At 36.9% G+C, this 17,413-nt stretch overlaps 2 protein-coding genes across 2 annotated transcripts; both read left to right on the forward strand.

Annotated features, from left to right (window-relative positions):
• Positions 1–5,220: 5,220 nt before the first annotated feature.
• On the forward strand, positions 5,221–5,658 carry LOC148950525 (uncharacterized). Its single transcript, XM_089091888.1, has one exon. The coding sequence runs from the start codon at positions 5,221–5,223 to the stop codon at positions 5,656–5,658; it is 438 nt and encodes a 145-aa protein (XP_088948014.1).
• Positions 5,659–6,193: 535 nt separating this feature from the next.
• LOC148950526 (uncharacterized) lies at positions 6,194–16,769 on the forward strand. The gene is made up of 5 exons (XM_089091889.1): positions 6,194–6,345; positions 9,327–9,402; positions 11,296–11,494; positions 15,401–16,048; positions 16,375–16,769. Exons 1-5 carry the CDS (start codon positions 6,194–6,196, stop codon positions 16,767–16,769), a joined length of 1,470 nt encoding a protein of 489 aa, XP_088948015.1.
• The last annotated feature ends 644 nt before the right edge of the window (positions 16,770–17,413 follow it).

Genomic DNA, 17,413 nt, shown 5'->3' on the forward strand with positions numbered 1-17,413 from the left:
TTTACTCCTTGAATGAGTTGTTCAAACCGTTAAATGCTATAACACGACAGGCTATTTTATAGGTAAAATATTTGAATCGTAATGTCGGAGCTTATCTTGTGTCGTTAAGTATTTCGATTTTCCTGATTAGAAATCAAGCAGGACTTTTATTGTCACTCCTTACTTTTAGTTAAAAATAACATGTTTTTTTATATTTAATTTCTGAATGTTTTTCATCTTATGCAGGTTCGATTTTGACTCACCGGGGATGACAAATTAAAACACAATTTGCATATTAGTTTCGGTAGATTTAATCCAGATATGAAGGGTCGCCCCCTTCTCAATACCACGCTCTTTACACTAAAGTTGTCCCCTCCTCAACGCCTCGCTCTTTACACTAAAGTTTGACTCTGTCATACAAATTTATTTTCAAAAATTATTAAAAAAAACTTTAGCGTAAAGAGCGAGGCGTTGAGGAGGGGGCAGGCCATTTCATATGCGGAATAATTTCTGTTCGTTTTAATGTCGCCCCTTACTTTCAGTTTAAAAAAAAACTTGTTCTTTTTTATTTAATCAAGTTTTACAGGCCAATAAAAAACGTTTCATAGCCGTTGAATCTTTATGATGCATTAACTTGCAGCCAAAAAATTGGAAGGAATTTCAGGTTTCTGGGCCAACCAGACAGGTTTCTGGGCCAACCAGACAGGTTTCTGGGCTACGAAAGCTGTCTGGTAGGTTTCGTATAGTTGAAATCAACACTATCATTACAAAAAAAAAAAAAAATCTACTCACATGTACTCTCTTAAAATTCACCATATTTGAATATCCAGAGCAAATAATCTATTTTTATCATTGAACGAGTTATTCAAACTGTGAAATGCTACAACACGACAGTGTATTTTATAGGCAAAATATTTGAATTCATTTTATTCAAATCCAATCACCAATCAATTTATCAAAAAATATTTGAATATATTAAGTTATAGCCAATACTCATTTAGAAAAACTAGAATAGTAACATAATTTCACTTTATCGAGCCTCAAATTCCATTTAGGTTGCCGTATATGGTGTACCCACAGTATTTCCATACACCTATTAGCCCAGAAACCTGTCTGGTTGGCCATGAAACCTGTCTGGTTGGCCCAGAAAGCTGTCTGGTTAGCCATGAAACCTGTCTGATTGACCCGGAAACGTATCTGGTAGGTTTTTGTATTGTTCAAATCAACATTATCATTACTAAAAAAAAATATATACTCACATGTACTCTCTTAAAATTCTCCTTATTTGAATATCCAGAGCAAATAATCTATTTTACTCCTTGCACGAGTTATTCAAACTGTGAAATACTACAACACGACAGTCTATTTTCTAGGCAAAATTTTTGAATTCCTTTTATTCAAATCCAATCACCAATCAAGTTATCAAAAAATATTTGAATATATTAAGTTATAGGCAATGCTAGTTTAGAAAAACTAGAACAGTGATATAATTTCACTTTATCGAGCCTCAAATTCCATTTAGGTTGCCATATATGGTGTACCCACAGTATTACCATACACCTATTAGCCCAGAAACCTGTCTGGTTGGCCCAGAAACCTGTCTGGTTGGCCCAGAAACCTGTCTGGTTGGCCCAGAAACCTGTCTGGTTGGCCCTGAAACCTGTCTGGTTGGCCAAGAAAGCTGTCTGGTAGGTTTTTGTATAGTTGAAATCAGCACTATCATTACTTTCTTATGCAATTCCATATGTAATTGACCTATATATCACTGTCCTCGCAAAGGCAATGCACAGGTTAGACTACTATTTTGTGAAATTCAATGTCTATTTTCTTGTCCCTTTTCAATATATAGAGGGTTTTTCTTGTCCCGTTTCTTGTCCCGGCTGGATCAGCACTATCATTACTACTGGCGTCTAATAATAATTTAAGCTCGAATGATGACTAACTTACAATAACAATTCTTCTCATTTAAAAAATTACCTTATTAGCAGTCATGTTAAAATTACTGGGAATTACAAAGTTGAATCGGAGCTCTCAAGCAGGGATGTAGCTACAAAACTTTATTGAGGGGGGGGGGAAGTAGGGGGGAAGATAGATATCCATCTGACAGTGGTGGATCCAGAGGGGGGGTCGAGGGGGCACCCGCCCCCTAGCGTAGTCTAAAGTAGTGTAATTTACTTAAATAACCCAAGTTTGCGTTAATTAAACTTGCTTTCAACGCAAGTTTATCAGATCAACCTGTTTTGCGCCCCCCTAAATTGTTTTTATAGGATCAACCTATTTTGCCACCCCCCCCCCTCCTAAAACATCCTGGATCTGCCCCTGCCATCCGAAAAGTCAAGAGCATGGGCTATAGAATCATTTTTCTCCAAATCATTGCCCACCTGAAACAACGCCACTGCTTTCAAGGTTATTTTTAGAAATATAATTAATTATGAATAAATATTTTTGGCCATAGAATAGGATTTTGAACTGTTAGTGTCAAACGTTTTCAGTTAAGAACTGAAAAAAATTCAAATGAATTTACTGAAAAAATATGCATAGTCAGTTTAATGTACATATGCTTATGCTTATTCCATAAAATCTTAATTAATTTTTGATTTCTTAAGGTTATAAAAGTGAAAACATTAAAAAAATTTGAATTGAATTGAAGTTATCAAGTATTTTGCAATAGGTTGCATAGGTTGCATCAAGACGCTGGGTAATTGTAGACAGAGAAAAGCCAAGACAGATAGTCCAAGTAATTGAGAGGCAAATTTTTTGAATAAACTACAAAATTATATTCTAGCTTTCAGAAAGCATAGGGTTTAGAACCCTACTCAGATTCATTTCTGCTCGTTTTGAGTTTGAGATATTTTAATTTCTGTTTGTTTTGGGTTTCATTTTTTTACTGATACTGATTTGTGGGAGTTGTATGCTTGGTAGATTTTTTTTTTTTCACTAAATTCATTTGAATTTTTTTAGTTAAATACAAATCATATTCTAGCTTTTAGAACGCATGGGGTTTAGAACCCTACTCATATTAATTTCTGCTTGTTTTAGGTTTGACTTATTTTAATTTCTGTTTGTTTCGGGTTATATTTATTTATTGATACTTATTTGTGGTAGTTGTATGTTTGGTACATAATTTGATTCTATTTTTGTTCATTTTTGGTTTAATGGAGTTCATTACTTTTCTTTGAAAAACTTATTTTAAGGAAAAAGTTTTTTTAATTAATTTCTGTTCGTTTTATATTGACAAAATAAAAAAAAAGTTTTTTTAACTGAAAGTAAGGAACGACGTTAAAACTTTAAACGAACAGAAATTATTCCGTATAGATAGATAGATAGATAGATCGTGTGTTTCAAAAGCCCAAGAGCCATATACACACAAAAATTATGAAAAATAGAAATATTACAACAGAGCAAATTACGAAACACACATTAACATGATACATAGCGAAAAATACCTTCTGGTAAATTACCAAAAAAAATAACTTTAATTCCATATAATTAATAATAATTAATTGTAAAAACATTTCCTTCTTTCTAATCCCTTCTCTATATACGCACCAATACCAAATATTGTGGTTGGATTACTACTTTGTAAGATTTTTGGAAGCAGCAAAACAATCCCATGTAAGTAATTTTCCCTTAAATCAGAGAGCACCGGGCACTTTCGAAGAAAATGGTCCAAATCTTCGTCCTCATCCCTACAAAGAGGAGACACATACCGACCATCAGGATGTACTATCCCCCTGTTTGAACACCATTAGTCTGCTCTGGGTTGGAAGGCAATTCGCCCTAAGCTGAATCCATCGACATAAAATCATAGCCGGTAAATTGAATTTAAAATAAATTTCCTCTCCAAAACTAGGTTTAACCTTATTATAATGATTCAATGTAGCAGAATTTAAAACCAGCCCTTGTCAATACTGAATTTCTTGACCCTCTAAGATAAATCGTACCTGGCTTACTAAATTTGTTGGTAGATCAGGGGAACCAAGACCGTCATTCCATAAGTAAGCCATTCCCACTCTTTCTAGTAATGACCTAATTTGGGATGGCCACGATGTTTTCGAACCATAGCTCAACATCTGATAATTAGTAGCACTTACTAGTCTATCCTCATTAGGGGAGACTGGGGTAATGGCGGTCAGCGGGTAACGGCGGTCACTATGATTTCTCGTAAAGTGGATAACGCAGATTCACACCGATGGGTGCTGCCATCTCAAGACAGTTTATGGAAATACTACTAGAGTGCTCGGCATCTTGCCAACCTTAGTTTGTCTGTTGTGTAAGAAAGACTGTTTTGACGTTTCACCTTATAAGACAGACAATAGTTTAATCCACTATCAGCTCTTTCTGTTTACATTTCACGGAACGAGACTTATCTCGCAATAGCAAGGTAAGTCATATTGTTGTATCATGTAGCATTTTATTTATTAGGTTTAAGTACTGATATTCTGATTTTTAGTCGTTAAATAATAACCATGCAGTTGGGGTAATGGTGGTCACCGCACTAGGGGTAATGGCAGTCAGGACCGGCATTACCCCAGTAGTACTCATTTTTTTTCTATGTTTCAGATGCCCAGAAAATACATAAGGAAAACAGATAAAGCTACATGGACTGCAGAGGACTTAAAGAAAGCAAAGACAGCCATTTCTAGAGGATTATCAATTCGAAAGGCTGCTGATCAATTCAAAATACCATTCAGCACGTTGCAAGAACGAATGAAGAGTGGGATTGATTCTGACCCAAGCTTAGGCAGGAAGTGTGTCTTCCCTCCTGTTCACGAAGCAGCTCTATCTGACCATGGAAAAACTTTATCGAAGATTTTCTATGGCATCACTGCACAGAAATTAAGAAAAATTGCATTTGAATATGCAGAAAAAAACCTATTAAGCCATAGATTTAATAAAGAAACAAAAATGGCTGGCTTGGATTGGATGTAAAGATTCATGGACAGAAACAAAATTAGCGTGTATAAACCTGAAACCACAAACATCGGAAGAGCCATTGGGTTTACTAAAGAGGAACTAAATGGTTTTTTCCAAAATTTAGAACAGGCTATGGATTAATACAAGTTTAAAGATACCAGTTATTGGAACGTAGATGAAACAGGGATCACCACTGTGCAGGACCCTGGTCTAATACTGGCAGAACGGGGCCAAAAGCGTGTGGGTTCTATAACAAGTTGGGAAAGGGGAAAAAACAATACAGTTGTGTGTGCAATGAGTTAGGGAGGGCTTTATGCTCCGCCAATGTTCATATTTCCTCGAGCTCGTATGTCCCCACTCTTAGAAAAAAATGGGCCACCTGGATCAGTTTACTCATGCTCTAAGACAGGCTGGATCAATGAAGAACTGTTCGTTGTTGGGTTAAAACACTTTGCTCAGTTTACTCATGCTAGTAATGACAACAAAATGCTTCTTATTCTGGACAACCATTCCACTCATGGATCATCTGAAGCATATGATATTTGTAGGGAGAAAGGGATTGTTATGGTGTCACTACTGCCCCACACATCACATAGGCTTCAGCCTCTGGAGGTAGTATTTTACTCGCCCTGGAAGGTGGCTTACAAAAGGGAATGTGGTTTATTCATAAAAACCAAGAGTTTAGTAAAAAAAACCCCTTATGATGTAGCAGAAATATTCAATAAGGCGTATTCACCAGTTGCTACGATTGCAAAGGCATAAAGTGGGATCAAAAACACTGGGATCCATCCTCTTAATACAGGAGTTTTCACAGATGAGGATTTTTTGGCAGAGGACATCCTCCAGAAGAATCAAGACTTAACGCCTGTTTGTGTGGACGTTTCCTTGAAAGCTACTGCAAATGAAGACATCGTAGAAGTAGGCCGATACAAGGTCACGACTGCAAAAAACTTAGAATCCTCTGTCCTACGTGATGAAGCTCATATTCAGCCTAACACACAAATTAATGTGTCTATACAAGAGATTTCTCCTCTACCTGGATGCAGTAATTGGGCTGATAAGCCAAGGAAGGGAGCGAGACAAAAGCAACATTCTCAGATATTGACTTCAACACCGATGAAAATCCTGCTTCAAGAAAAAAAAAAAAAGCGAGAAGAAAAAGAAACCAAGATCAAGGAAAAACTAAACAGGAAAGAAGAAAAGAACCAAAGAACTAAGCTAGTAAAAAAAGAATTTAATGGAGAAAAGAAAAAGCCTGCTGTTCCTGAAAGAAAAACAAAAAGTGGAGCAAAATAAAATGATCAGGAAACTTTTTGAATCTGACTCCGACACTTCAATTGATGAGGAAAACATTTGTGAAGACGAATCAGAAAGTGAGCTATGTTTGACAGAGATCGGCAAAGAAACCTGTTTCTATTGCGAAGACACCGGGAAAGATGGAGAAATGTGGTATCGGTGCACTTCTTGTGCATTATAGGCACATCAAGAATGTTCCGGATGGGACACTCCTGAGGGGTATTTATGTGAAATGTGCTCAAGAAATTAAAATTGACTTAAAGTTCTTCAAGATCATAAGTTATATGAATATTTTTTTTTTTGGCGCTTGAATTCTTTAAGCCGTTTTTGCTATGGAAAGATGTTTTTTTTTTTTTTGTTTTTTTTTTCAAATAATTGATTTCTAATTATGCCCATACTTTCAATTACATTTTTGTAATTTCCTAAATACGGAATTATATAACAATATAAATATGATGATTTCAATTTAACATCTTTATGTCATTGAAATTTCCCACATTTTTTTTATTTACAGCCCTTTAGTGAACATGACCTTACCGACTGCCATTACCCCTAGGATAGGGGGTAATACCGGTCAAAGCTGGTTTGGCAAAACAATGCTTAATGCCTATATGTAATCTTGATTAAGGCTCAATTCAAGTATGCAATAGGTAAAATATACTATGTTAGCGATTTAACGTGATTAGGTTTGAATTTTATCTTTCTCTTAATTTTTATTCTCATTTTGCCTTAGGTGAACGCCATTACCCCAGTCTCCTACACCTAATGATCTTCAACCAAAATCTAAGCATCAAAATAGACCTACGTAGTTTTAACGAAAACAGGCCCATATCACCTTTCAGAACCTGTGAATGAGTTGTCTGATGTAATCCAAACAGTCTTTTATAATACTGGAGCTGGAGGGACTCCAACTTCTGTGCCGCTTCTCCGCCCCAAATCTCTGCTCCATATTCTAATACTGGTAAAATTTTTGTATTAAATATTCTTTTATGCATTTTTAGGTTTTTAATTCCCATTATCGTCGGATTTCTAAAAATTGCAGACACGGCCACTTTATCTCTATTAATTAGTTCATCAACATGACTCTTTAAACTTCCATTTTCCGATAAAACAAATCCTAAATATTTTATTCTTTTACTTACTTTAAGTTCCTTATTATTAAATTGATAATTATCTTCGCCACTTGTTTTCCTTTTTTTAAAAATAACAACTTCACTCTTTTCAACATTCAGCCTTAGTTTTTTCATCTGCAAATATTCTTCTATAAGACTCAAAAGCGTCTGCAGATCTTGCGGTGTGCTAGCAACCAAAGCAATATCATCTGCAAATAATAGTAGTCATAGTTTATGGGTCCCTAGACTAACATTCGGAGCCCATCTATTCTCTAGATAATCAACAACATTATTTATAAAAATGTTAAACAATTTAGGAGAAAGAGTGCTGTCTTGTTTTACGCCCAGCTTAATATTAAAAAGCTGGTATATGAAAGGGGATGTCCCCTCCTCAACGCCTCGCTCTTTACGCTAAAGGTTTTTATTGTTTAAAAAAATAAGAGCTATGAGAAAGTAAAACTTTAGCGTAAAGAGCGAGGCGTTGAGGAGGGGACAGCCCCTTTCATATACGGAATAATTTCTGTTCATTTTAAGTTTTAACGTCGTTCCTAACTTTCAGCTAAAAAAACTTGTTCTTTTTATTCAATTTTTGAACGTTTTTGAATTAATACAGGTTTTGATTTTGGCTCCCCGTACATGAATAATTAAAACAAAATTTGCATATTAATTTTACTTTTATTTGGTTAAATGGCTTTCTCGAAACTTGTTTAATTTTATTTACGGACGTTCTTATTATTAATAAATATACGTAACATACGAATTAACTTACTTAACGAACTTCTATATTCATATATTTTTAATGCGTATATTAGGGGGCTCGCCCCCTAGTCAATACCTCGCTCCTTAAGCTAAAGTTTGAATTTTTGTCCAATTCTTTAAAAATGACCCCTTAATCACAAAGGCCGTTATTTAGAATAAATAGCTCTTATGAAATTACTAAAAAGTCCTTGGCTTAAAGAGTGAAGTATTGACTAGGGGGTGAACCCAATCATACACGTAATATTTGCTGTTCGTTTCAAGTTTTGATGTTACTCCTTATTTTCAGTTGGAAAACTTGTTTTTTTATATATATAATTTCTGATCTTTATTTAAATAATACTGGGAAATCCGGCGCCCCTTCATAGCAGTGTCTCTTCCATGAAAACTTCCTTCATTGTAAGATCCTCCCTCATAACCCCCGACCCACTCCCCCCCCTCACTACCAGAAAAAATCCCGTCTGAAAACGTCTGTATACTTCCCAATAACCAATACTATATGTTAACATTGGGTAAAGTTCCTAACTTTCAGCCCTTCCTCCGGCGACCTCAGGGGATTAAGTCATCCTAAAAGACATATTTATCATATTTTCGACCATAATGAACAAAATGGCTATCTCAAAATTTTGATCGGGTGACTTTGGGAAAACAATGAGCGTGGGAGGGGCCCTAGTTGCCCTCCATTTTTTTTGGTGACTTAAAAAGGGCACTAGGACTTTTAGTTTCCGTTCAAATGAGCCCTCCCACGATATTCTAGGACCTCTGGATCGATACGATCACCCCTGGGAAAAAAAACACAAATAAACACAAAAAACAAACAAACAAATAAACACGCATCCGTGATCTTTCTTCTGGCAAAAAATACAACATTCCACATTTTTGCAGATATGAGCTTGAAACCTCCGCAGTAGGGTTCTCTGATACGCTGAATATGATGGTGTGATTTTCATTAAGGTTCTATAACCTTTTGGGGGTCTTTCCCCTGGGGCGTAAATTGCTATGGGGCAGGGGGGGGCAGTTGCCCCCCCCCCAGATCTGATTTTGCCCCCTCCCCCCAGATTTTTTTAGATTATACCCTTATCTATCCTTCATCCGAATAAAAAATACAAATTTTATCGAATACAAAATCTTATATGAAATGACGCGTAACCCGGAGCCTCGTGTTTTCTCTAGCATTGTCAAGTAAAGATAGTATTGAATGAATTCATTTGTTGAATAAGAGTGTGCGATGAGTCAGAGAAAAATAATCGATATTTTTAAACCTAGTCAACCGGCTAAAAACGCTAAAATGGTGGATAGTGTAGCAGCAACCGAGGCAGCAACAGAAGCTGGCCCAAGTGAGGTGTGTAATTTTGCCATTTATGAGTGGCGTTTTTTTTGCGTGGTTGGTTCCGTGGTTTAATCGTGTTTTGCCATTTTTTCGTTTTTGACAAAACACGTAACAGCATGTTTTAACAAAACTTCGTTTTTTTTGCGAAACACGAAACATCATGTTGCCTGTTCGACTTTCTGTTTCCTCAAACTTAGAACTTGCTCTTTGTGCGTGTTGCGTGTTCGATTGGTCCCTATCGAGATAGAAAAAAGTTATCTGTAGATGACAAAAGAAAGGATAAGATGGAAGGGAAGAAAATGGACATAGATCCTGCTGAATATGCGTTTTTGAATAGAGGCCAAGGTGAAACATATGTGTACAAGAAAACAGGCAAGTAAAAAGCTCAGAATTTTTCCACATGTTTCCACAGTTTTGAATATTTTGCCACTTTTCCTAAAATGCATTTTTAGACGTTCAACCAGGAACATGGACAGAGAACACTAAAGCGACAAAAACTGCCTTTTTGGGCTAGAACATGAAACTTGGAACATGAACCATGAAACACGGAACTTCAAAAAAAAACGCAGTTATGGTTTGACTAATATAAACTTATAGCCTTTCCTTCATTCAATAAATTCCATGAGGACTAAAGTTTAGCCTACAGAAGTAAGATCTTAATTTCGCGCTACAACTTTGGAATAATTTATAAATCACAAATTTTGTGGGAAAAATCATAGAACCGAGCATATAACAAACAATTATAGATATAGAGGTGTCATTCAAGGAGGGGGGCAGGCTAGGACTTCAGAGATGACTATAGGGACTACAGCCTGATTTATCAGACATAATTTATGGCAAAGAGTTTTGGAAGAGCTTAAGAGAATAAAAGAACATTAAATGCTTTCCTAAGGCCCAGCCATTTTTGCTTGGCCGCCGCTCAACATTATTTATACCTCTTGTTATATTCTCACCCTAGAAACTGGGTATGGCGCAAAAAGGGAATGAAAAAAAGCTAAATTACATTTGAATTGACAGTTTTAGTATAAATAAAAATTGCAGCTTCGTGACAAAATTCTACTTTTTAAAGTTAAATCGGCTGTTATTGCGAGGCATTCGCTTCACGTCAGCGTGCTTCATCCAAAACAAAATTTACGACTTGCCCTCCTAGATTTTGCTGATAAGCTAGGTAAGTACGAGAATTTTGTTGTATTGAGTTGCTAATTTTCTTATTCGGATTATATTATCGTATAATTTACGAAATTCTACTCGTAGTTAAACTGACAAAAAACGATATATATGTTTTAACCCTTTTAAATTTCAGTTGACTAGCTTAGACTATTTTATTGAATTCTAAAAACTGAGAATTTGAGCATTTGGAGGCGCTTAAACATGCACAAGATGCTAGAGCGTATTAAATGATCAGTCGAAAGATATTTGTATGCTATCGTGAATTTTGTCGGAAATAAAGCTCTTATTATCAATGAGAGAAAAAGCACCCTATTTAATAGACCACCCCGTTATTAATCATGAAATAACAAAAACGAAAACTATTAAGGGCAAAATGCCAATACGGAACACTAAACGGTAGCAGAAAAGCTAATTAGAAGCTAGAAGCAGGGGCGTCACTATCACTGTTTTTTGGGGGGGGGGGGGGCGAGCACGAAGAAATTTTTACAGCAAAACCAAAACTCTACCGACGGAAAGGTTTAGAGTGGCGAAAGTTTCTGTATAAATGGAAGTAAATGGCTTGAAAACAGTATATTTTGCTGTGGAGCGTTGGAAATTCTAGAAATATTTCACTAAGAAAGTCTATTATTCCTTATGTCTCCTAGACACCTATTTAAGGGAACAACTCTTTCAGAGCTTTCGGCCTCTGAATAAAGTTAAAACGTTTAGAAGCGAAAGCACTGGATTTTTTTCTAGGGTGGAAGTGTAGCCGATGCATCAGATACGATATTGAGAGGAAATCTTGACATCTCCCATCATAAAAGGGAGGCACCCAAACAGCCAAAGCTAGCCGAATACTCCAAAACAAGCGGTCGCCGTTTTTCTGCTAAAGCCTATGAGAAAAAACCATGGGTAGAATATTCTATTAAAGAAGACGCCATTTACTGCTTTTGCTGTCGGCACTTTTCTTTAACAAGAAATCATGGAAATACTTCTGATAATGTAGTTAGACCCCGGCGCTGCACCGGCAGATGGACCGAACGCCGCCGACGAGAGACCCGGTCGAACGCCACCGAAGTGTCGCAACGCCACCGGCACGACGCAGGCACGCCGCCGCCGGCAAAGGCGGCGGCGTTCGGTCGAGTTCAAATTAATTTTGCGGCAATTCTTTATTGCGTCAACCGCAAAGTCGGATTTTTTCCTTCTCGTCTGGTTTAGTATTCCGATTTTCCTGATTAGAAATCAAGTAGGGCTTGCAATGTCCCTGAATTTTCGGGTATTTTCTCGAAAATCTATGCATCAGCCCTAAAAAAATGGGTTCCCCGAATCCCCGAAAATCACGCAATCACGGTGCCACCCCTAGTGATTTATCACCAGTGACTTTCCCTGCCAAATATTACTTTGTATACCATAATTCCTCACTGCTCTCTTGTTCATTAATTTTCGTCTCTTTTGTTACTTTGCATAAAAACCAGACAGATGCAATATGCTATTGCAAATATTGCAATATACACAGTTCTTTCTTACATCATTCGTAGTCAAGAATTTTATTTTCAAGTTGAATAGAATTATAGAACGCATTCACTACTATACAGCTTCAGCCTTTTGTTGGATTTTGAAATTGACAGCCGACAGATTTTTTCTAAAGCTGAATTTTAAGTTGGCAGATTATGTTTTTGCTGTTTTTAGGTATTATTTTCTTAATTTTTAATACTCAATTATTGAATGCCTGATAGAAAATACAATCTTCTTTCTGGAACATTTTTACCCCCCCCCCCCCAAAAAAAAAACAAAAAAACAGCCTTCAGTTGAGACCAAATTTAGCTATAGACTAAGCTACGTACAAGGTTGAGGAATTAAAGATTGAAACAAAAGTTACCCCACAAATATGATTCATAAATAAATTGTAAATTAATACCTATAGGGGGGGGGGATAGGGGTCTATCATTTTCAAATGATAATACCTCATTTTTTTTATTGATAGCTGGGATGCCAAAAAGATAATTTGTACTTCATTTAAAGTGGAGACAGAGGAAAATGATATCAAAGTCTCTGGAAAACTATTGAAACATTTTGATAGACCCAGGGCTCCCCCTAATGACTTGTTCATTGTCTTGGGTATTTTTCGATTTATCATAGGCTACTGGCCTTATTTGGCTTTTTTGTGCGCTCCCTTTTAAATAGATTCTTTGGATCTTATGGAGTGCCATGGCGTATCTATCACTCAGTTTTCGAATAATTTGAGGTATGTCTGAATTTTTTTGACATTTTTGTTGTTGTCTTTGTACCCCTTTAGTCATACCCTCAATTTTTTCTTCAAGGAACACTAAGCTGTTTAAAGTTATTTTGCGTGTTTGTTTGAAACATATGGTGACCTTTTTAACTATTCAGTAAATTATTTTTCTAATGAAAGCTTAGACGCTATCCTATCAAGGTGGTATCCAGAGGGGGGGGGTAGGGAGGTATTATATATAAATGATAATAGCTCGAAATTTTATTTATTGAAAGCAGGGATCCCAAAAAGTTCATTTTTTTTATTTAAAGCAGAGACGGCATCCTATCAAGGTGGTATCCAGAGGGGGGGGGGTATTGAGCTATCATATTTAAATGACAATACTTCGATTTTTTTTTAAAGCAGGGGTGCCAATAAGTTAGTTATTTTTTTTTTATTTAAAGCAGAGACGGTATCCTATCAAGATGGTATCCAGAAGGGGGGCATAGAGAGTTATTATATTAAAGTTATAGTACCTTTATTTTTTTTTTTATTGAAAGCAGGGATGCGAAAAATTTTAAAAGTTGACAAAATTAACAAGATTTTCGTGAGTTATACTTGATACAGCACTTGCATGGTTTTATCGTCCAAAGGGAAACGGACATATGCGTCCAATCCGGTTTTTTTTCCTATTGATGAAACGGGTTTACTTTGAAAACATTCATTCATGTGTACCAGGCAGATTCACTCTAAAACGAATTGGTGTGACGAAAGCGATATCGACATCCCCACCTAACGTTGCGCTCGAGTAACAATGGCGCCCTCAGTCCAGTGCCCGTTACATTAAAAGGCCAGGTCATAATAAAAGCTTTCAATTTGGGAGGTTCAAGGAGGAGTCTTTGACAGTCTTACGACCTCAGGGTACTAGATGTTGCAACGTTCTTACGTATCTACAGTGGTTTAGAAAATACGATCACCCCACAAATGAATACCAAAACTATGCACAGATGTAACATTTGGAATATTATAACACTTTTTTCAAAGCTTTGAAGAAAAGCAAAAAAGTCTAAATACCCCTAACTACGCTTGAAAGCTATTTTAAAAAGAAACTCTTTGGAGATTTCCATGGAAATGACCACAGCAGAGCCTTTGAGCCTGGGTGGGGATCAAAGAGGAGTCTATATATTTTGACCACAGGTGACTTATTGTTGCGACTTTCTTAAATTTGGTAATTCTTGTGAGCATTTGGAAATCAAAGCTTAAACTCAATAACTGAAACTAAATGTCCTAACATTTTGCTTGGATTAAAAGTGACGAACTAGGATGAACATTTCAACATCTTTCTGGAGCTACTTCAGTCTGCATATTATTTCATTTAATTACACTTAAAACGGATGAGCTTTTCATTTTTTACCTAAGAAAATAGCTGGCACTTCATTTTTCTTCATAGCCAATAAACTATTAAGTGTTTTTTTTGTCATTGTAATTGAACATGACATATATTCTATAAAGAAGCCAAAAAAAACTTTAAAATGCATTTTTTTTTTTTTATTGTAATTAAAAACCAGTTTTTAATACAAGAAGGCTTCTAAGGAATCCAAAAGAGCAAAAAAAAAACCATCAATATCAAAGTCGCCCATTTCCAATGTTTTAAATGTGACAAAACAGATATAGGCAAAGGGCATTATGAAAAAATTAAGCTTCTAAGTTCAAAGTTATATTCAAAGTTTTTACCCAGATAACTGACGAATTTTGTGATACGGTATTTGACGTTTTATATGCAGTAATGCTCGATGAAAAAAAACTACTAATTTTGATAATTATTTATGTTAAGAATACATAGCTAATAGATACTTCAACTACTCGTATTATGCAAGGATTCTGAAACGCCACATCCATTTCTTTTCTACCAGATTTCTGCTTCTCTTGATGAATAACGAAGAAGACCAGTTTCCAGCCAGCGACTTGTGAATTTTTGAACTCATGAATAGGCTCGAATCTGTTGTAAATTGAAGCTGTGATTTGAGAAAGACTGATGAAAACATTAATGTTTGCGCTCAACATTGATCGTGCCGGGGGCGCGCCGCCGACATTTTACCGGTGGCGCGCCGCCGGTGTCTTACCGGCGGCGCGGCGTGCTGTTTTTTGCCCCGCCGCTGGCGGTCTTCCCTCATCGGCGCGGCGCTGGGGTCTAAATGTAGTGTTTGTCGACACAGGAATGAATAACTGGAAAAAGCTATTTGAAAGGATTGAAAAACACGAGGCTTCAGAAGCTCATAAAGAAGCAAATCGCAGCTGGACCAAATATAAAGCAATTGAGTGTGGCATATCTGAGTCAATAGCTACAACTCTCTATTCAAATCGTAAGGAAGCCATAGCGGAAAATCGCCTGCATATAGTCACACTTGCGAAAGTGGCATGTGCCCTAGCACGCCAAGGGCTCCCATTTCGAGGTCATGATGAACACGACGACTCACACAATCGAGGTAATTTTATAGAAATACTAGAAATGATGACAGCAAAAACTAAAACGTCGGTATGGAAGCTATTTGAGTCCCGACTACCAAAATAGTCTTATAAGCATACTGGCTGACCTCTTGCGAGAACAAACAAGATGCTCTATTAAGAAATATTGGGCAATCTGCGCAGATGAAACGAAAGATCTGTCGAAAAAAGAGAAGCTTGGTTTAATTATTCGGTTTATTGATAGTAATGCTATCATCCGCAAGGAGACATTCGGAAGTACACATCCTGAACAATTAGATGCTTTATCCCTCGCTAATGCAATCAAGGATCTTGTTGAAAAGCACGGACTGGATTGGAGCACCTGTGTGGCTCAATGCTATGATGGTGCGAGCGTCATGAGCGGCGCATGTAATGGTGTTCAGGCTATTCTTAACGGATTTGCACCACAAGCTAGGTATATTCATTGTCACGCCCATCGCCTAAATCTTGTGCTTGTGCAGTCAATAGCTTTTTGTCCGGAGGTTAGAAACTTTTTTTCTTGCATTCAGGCATTATATGTCTTTCTCAGCCGAAGTGCGCCACGTCACGAACTTTTCCTTCGAACCCAACAAGAAAGCGGAGAAAAGAAGATTGAGCTCAAGTGGCTAGCCGACACTCGACGGTGCTATTGGTTTTCCTCAATTCAGAAGATCCGGATACGCTTAGGTGCTATTCTCGAAACACTAAGGGTTATTTCGGATGAAGCCAATTCAACAGAGGACCGTTCTGAAGCTTCTGGGTTGCTGGCAACAATTGATGCCAAATTCTTGCTCATTCTTGAAATAATGAGCAGTATCCTTGGTCCGATAGATATTGCATCCAGACAACTCCAGTTCAAGAGCCTCGTTCTTTCAGGCGTAAATTCTCTGCTTCAAGCAGTTCACAACAGGTTCTAGAGCTCCGATCTGAAGAGCGTTGGTTTAAGATGGTCGAAGCAACGAAAAGCTTATGCAGGCAGAACTCAATCCAAATAGAAAAGCCTAGACGCTCGGTTACTATAAGCAGACGACTTCTCGATTTTTACGTCGAAACCACTGTCGGTGCCAGAGCAAGAAATTGAACAGAAGAGGATCGTGACATTTTTCAAACTTATAGGTCAGACATTTTATACTTCATAGTCGACCGAGTAACTTCGGAGCTGAGACAAAGGTTTGGTGAAAACTCCTCAGTAATCCAAGGCTTAGAAGCGTTTGAGCCAAGTTCACCGAAGTTCCTGGATGCACGTCTAATACAAGACTTTGTACGTGACTTTCCTACATTATTAGTAAACGAGTTGAAGTTTGAGTCGGAGATAGCCTTGGCAAAATCTTATTTACAAAGGATGAAACCAGAATGCCCATCAAAAGCTCTTGCCTACCTCTCCATGAACAAAGACGCCTTTGCTGTCATCTCGGAAGCTTTCGAAATTGCTTTGACGCTCCCCGATTCAACTGCCTCTAACGAGAGATTTTTTTCAACGCTTAAGAGGGTTAAGACATATCTTAGAACAACCATGACTGATGAACAACCATGACTGGATACTTCAGTCGTGATGCGAACAAATTTATGATTCATTTGCTTAATTGTGTTTATGTACTTGAATTTTTGTATATCTAATTGTGTTCTAAACTTTGTTATCAAAAGAATTATAAGTTGGCTACCGCTTAATTTGGCTTGATTTCCCCCTCCATTGGATTTTTGCTAATTCAACCCACTTGAGGCTGCCTATTGAGACATGGAATTTGCCCCTCATCATGTTTTTTTTTCATTTCCGCCGGTGGGCTTCGCGCCAGAAAACCCTGTTCTAGGCTTTCACTCAATTCAATTCTAAACAAAACAAAATGACATTTCCTAATTCTAAAGTTTCTTTTTTGGATTCGACCCTTCAAAGCACAATATTTGTTTTTAAGTAATTTGCTTCCCTAAAAAGGAGTCTAAGAGGTCCAATATAAGGGATAATACATTTTTAAATAATATGTCAAAAATATCCTTTTGAAGGATATTTAGCGGCAGGAAATGCTCTTTCCAATCCATCCACTCGCTCTGAATTAGAAACTTTCACCAATTCAAACTTTTTTTCTTTTTTTTTACTTTTTTTTTTTAACAGAATATAATCATCATAGTTTTGTACTGTCCTCACAAATTAAAAGTGAAAATCTGCAAATTTTCTTCCGTGAG

Source organism: Artemia sp. Qi Xiang Cuo, chromosome 7 (assembly GCF_049724085.1).
Source record: "Artemia sp. Qi Xiang Cuo chromosome 7, ASM4972408v1, whole genome shotgun sequence".
NCBI classification, from domain to species: domain Eukaryota; kingdom Metazoa; phylum Arthropoda; class Branchiopoda; order Anostraca; family Artemiidae; genus Artemia; species Artemia sp. Qi Xiang Cuo.

Bases quoted from the DNA above. Each gene is read 5' to 3' on its own strand.
- LOC148950525 (XM_089091888.1), top strand. From the start codon at position 5,221: ATGTTCATATTTCCTCGAGCTCGTATGTCCCCACTCTTAGAAAAAAAT.
- LOC148950526 (XM_089091889.1), top strand. From the start codon at position 6,194: ATGATCAGGAAACTTTTTGAATCTGACTCCGACACTTCAATTGATGAG. The intron at 6,346-9,326 runs GTATCGGTGCAC...TTTTAAACCTAG, and splicing joins GGGAAAGATGGAGAAATGTG to TCAACCGGCTAAAAACGCTA. The intron at 16,049-16,374 runs GTATCCTTGGTC...TATACTTCATAG, and splicing joins CATTCTTGAAATAATGAGCA to TCGACCGAGTAACTTCGGAG.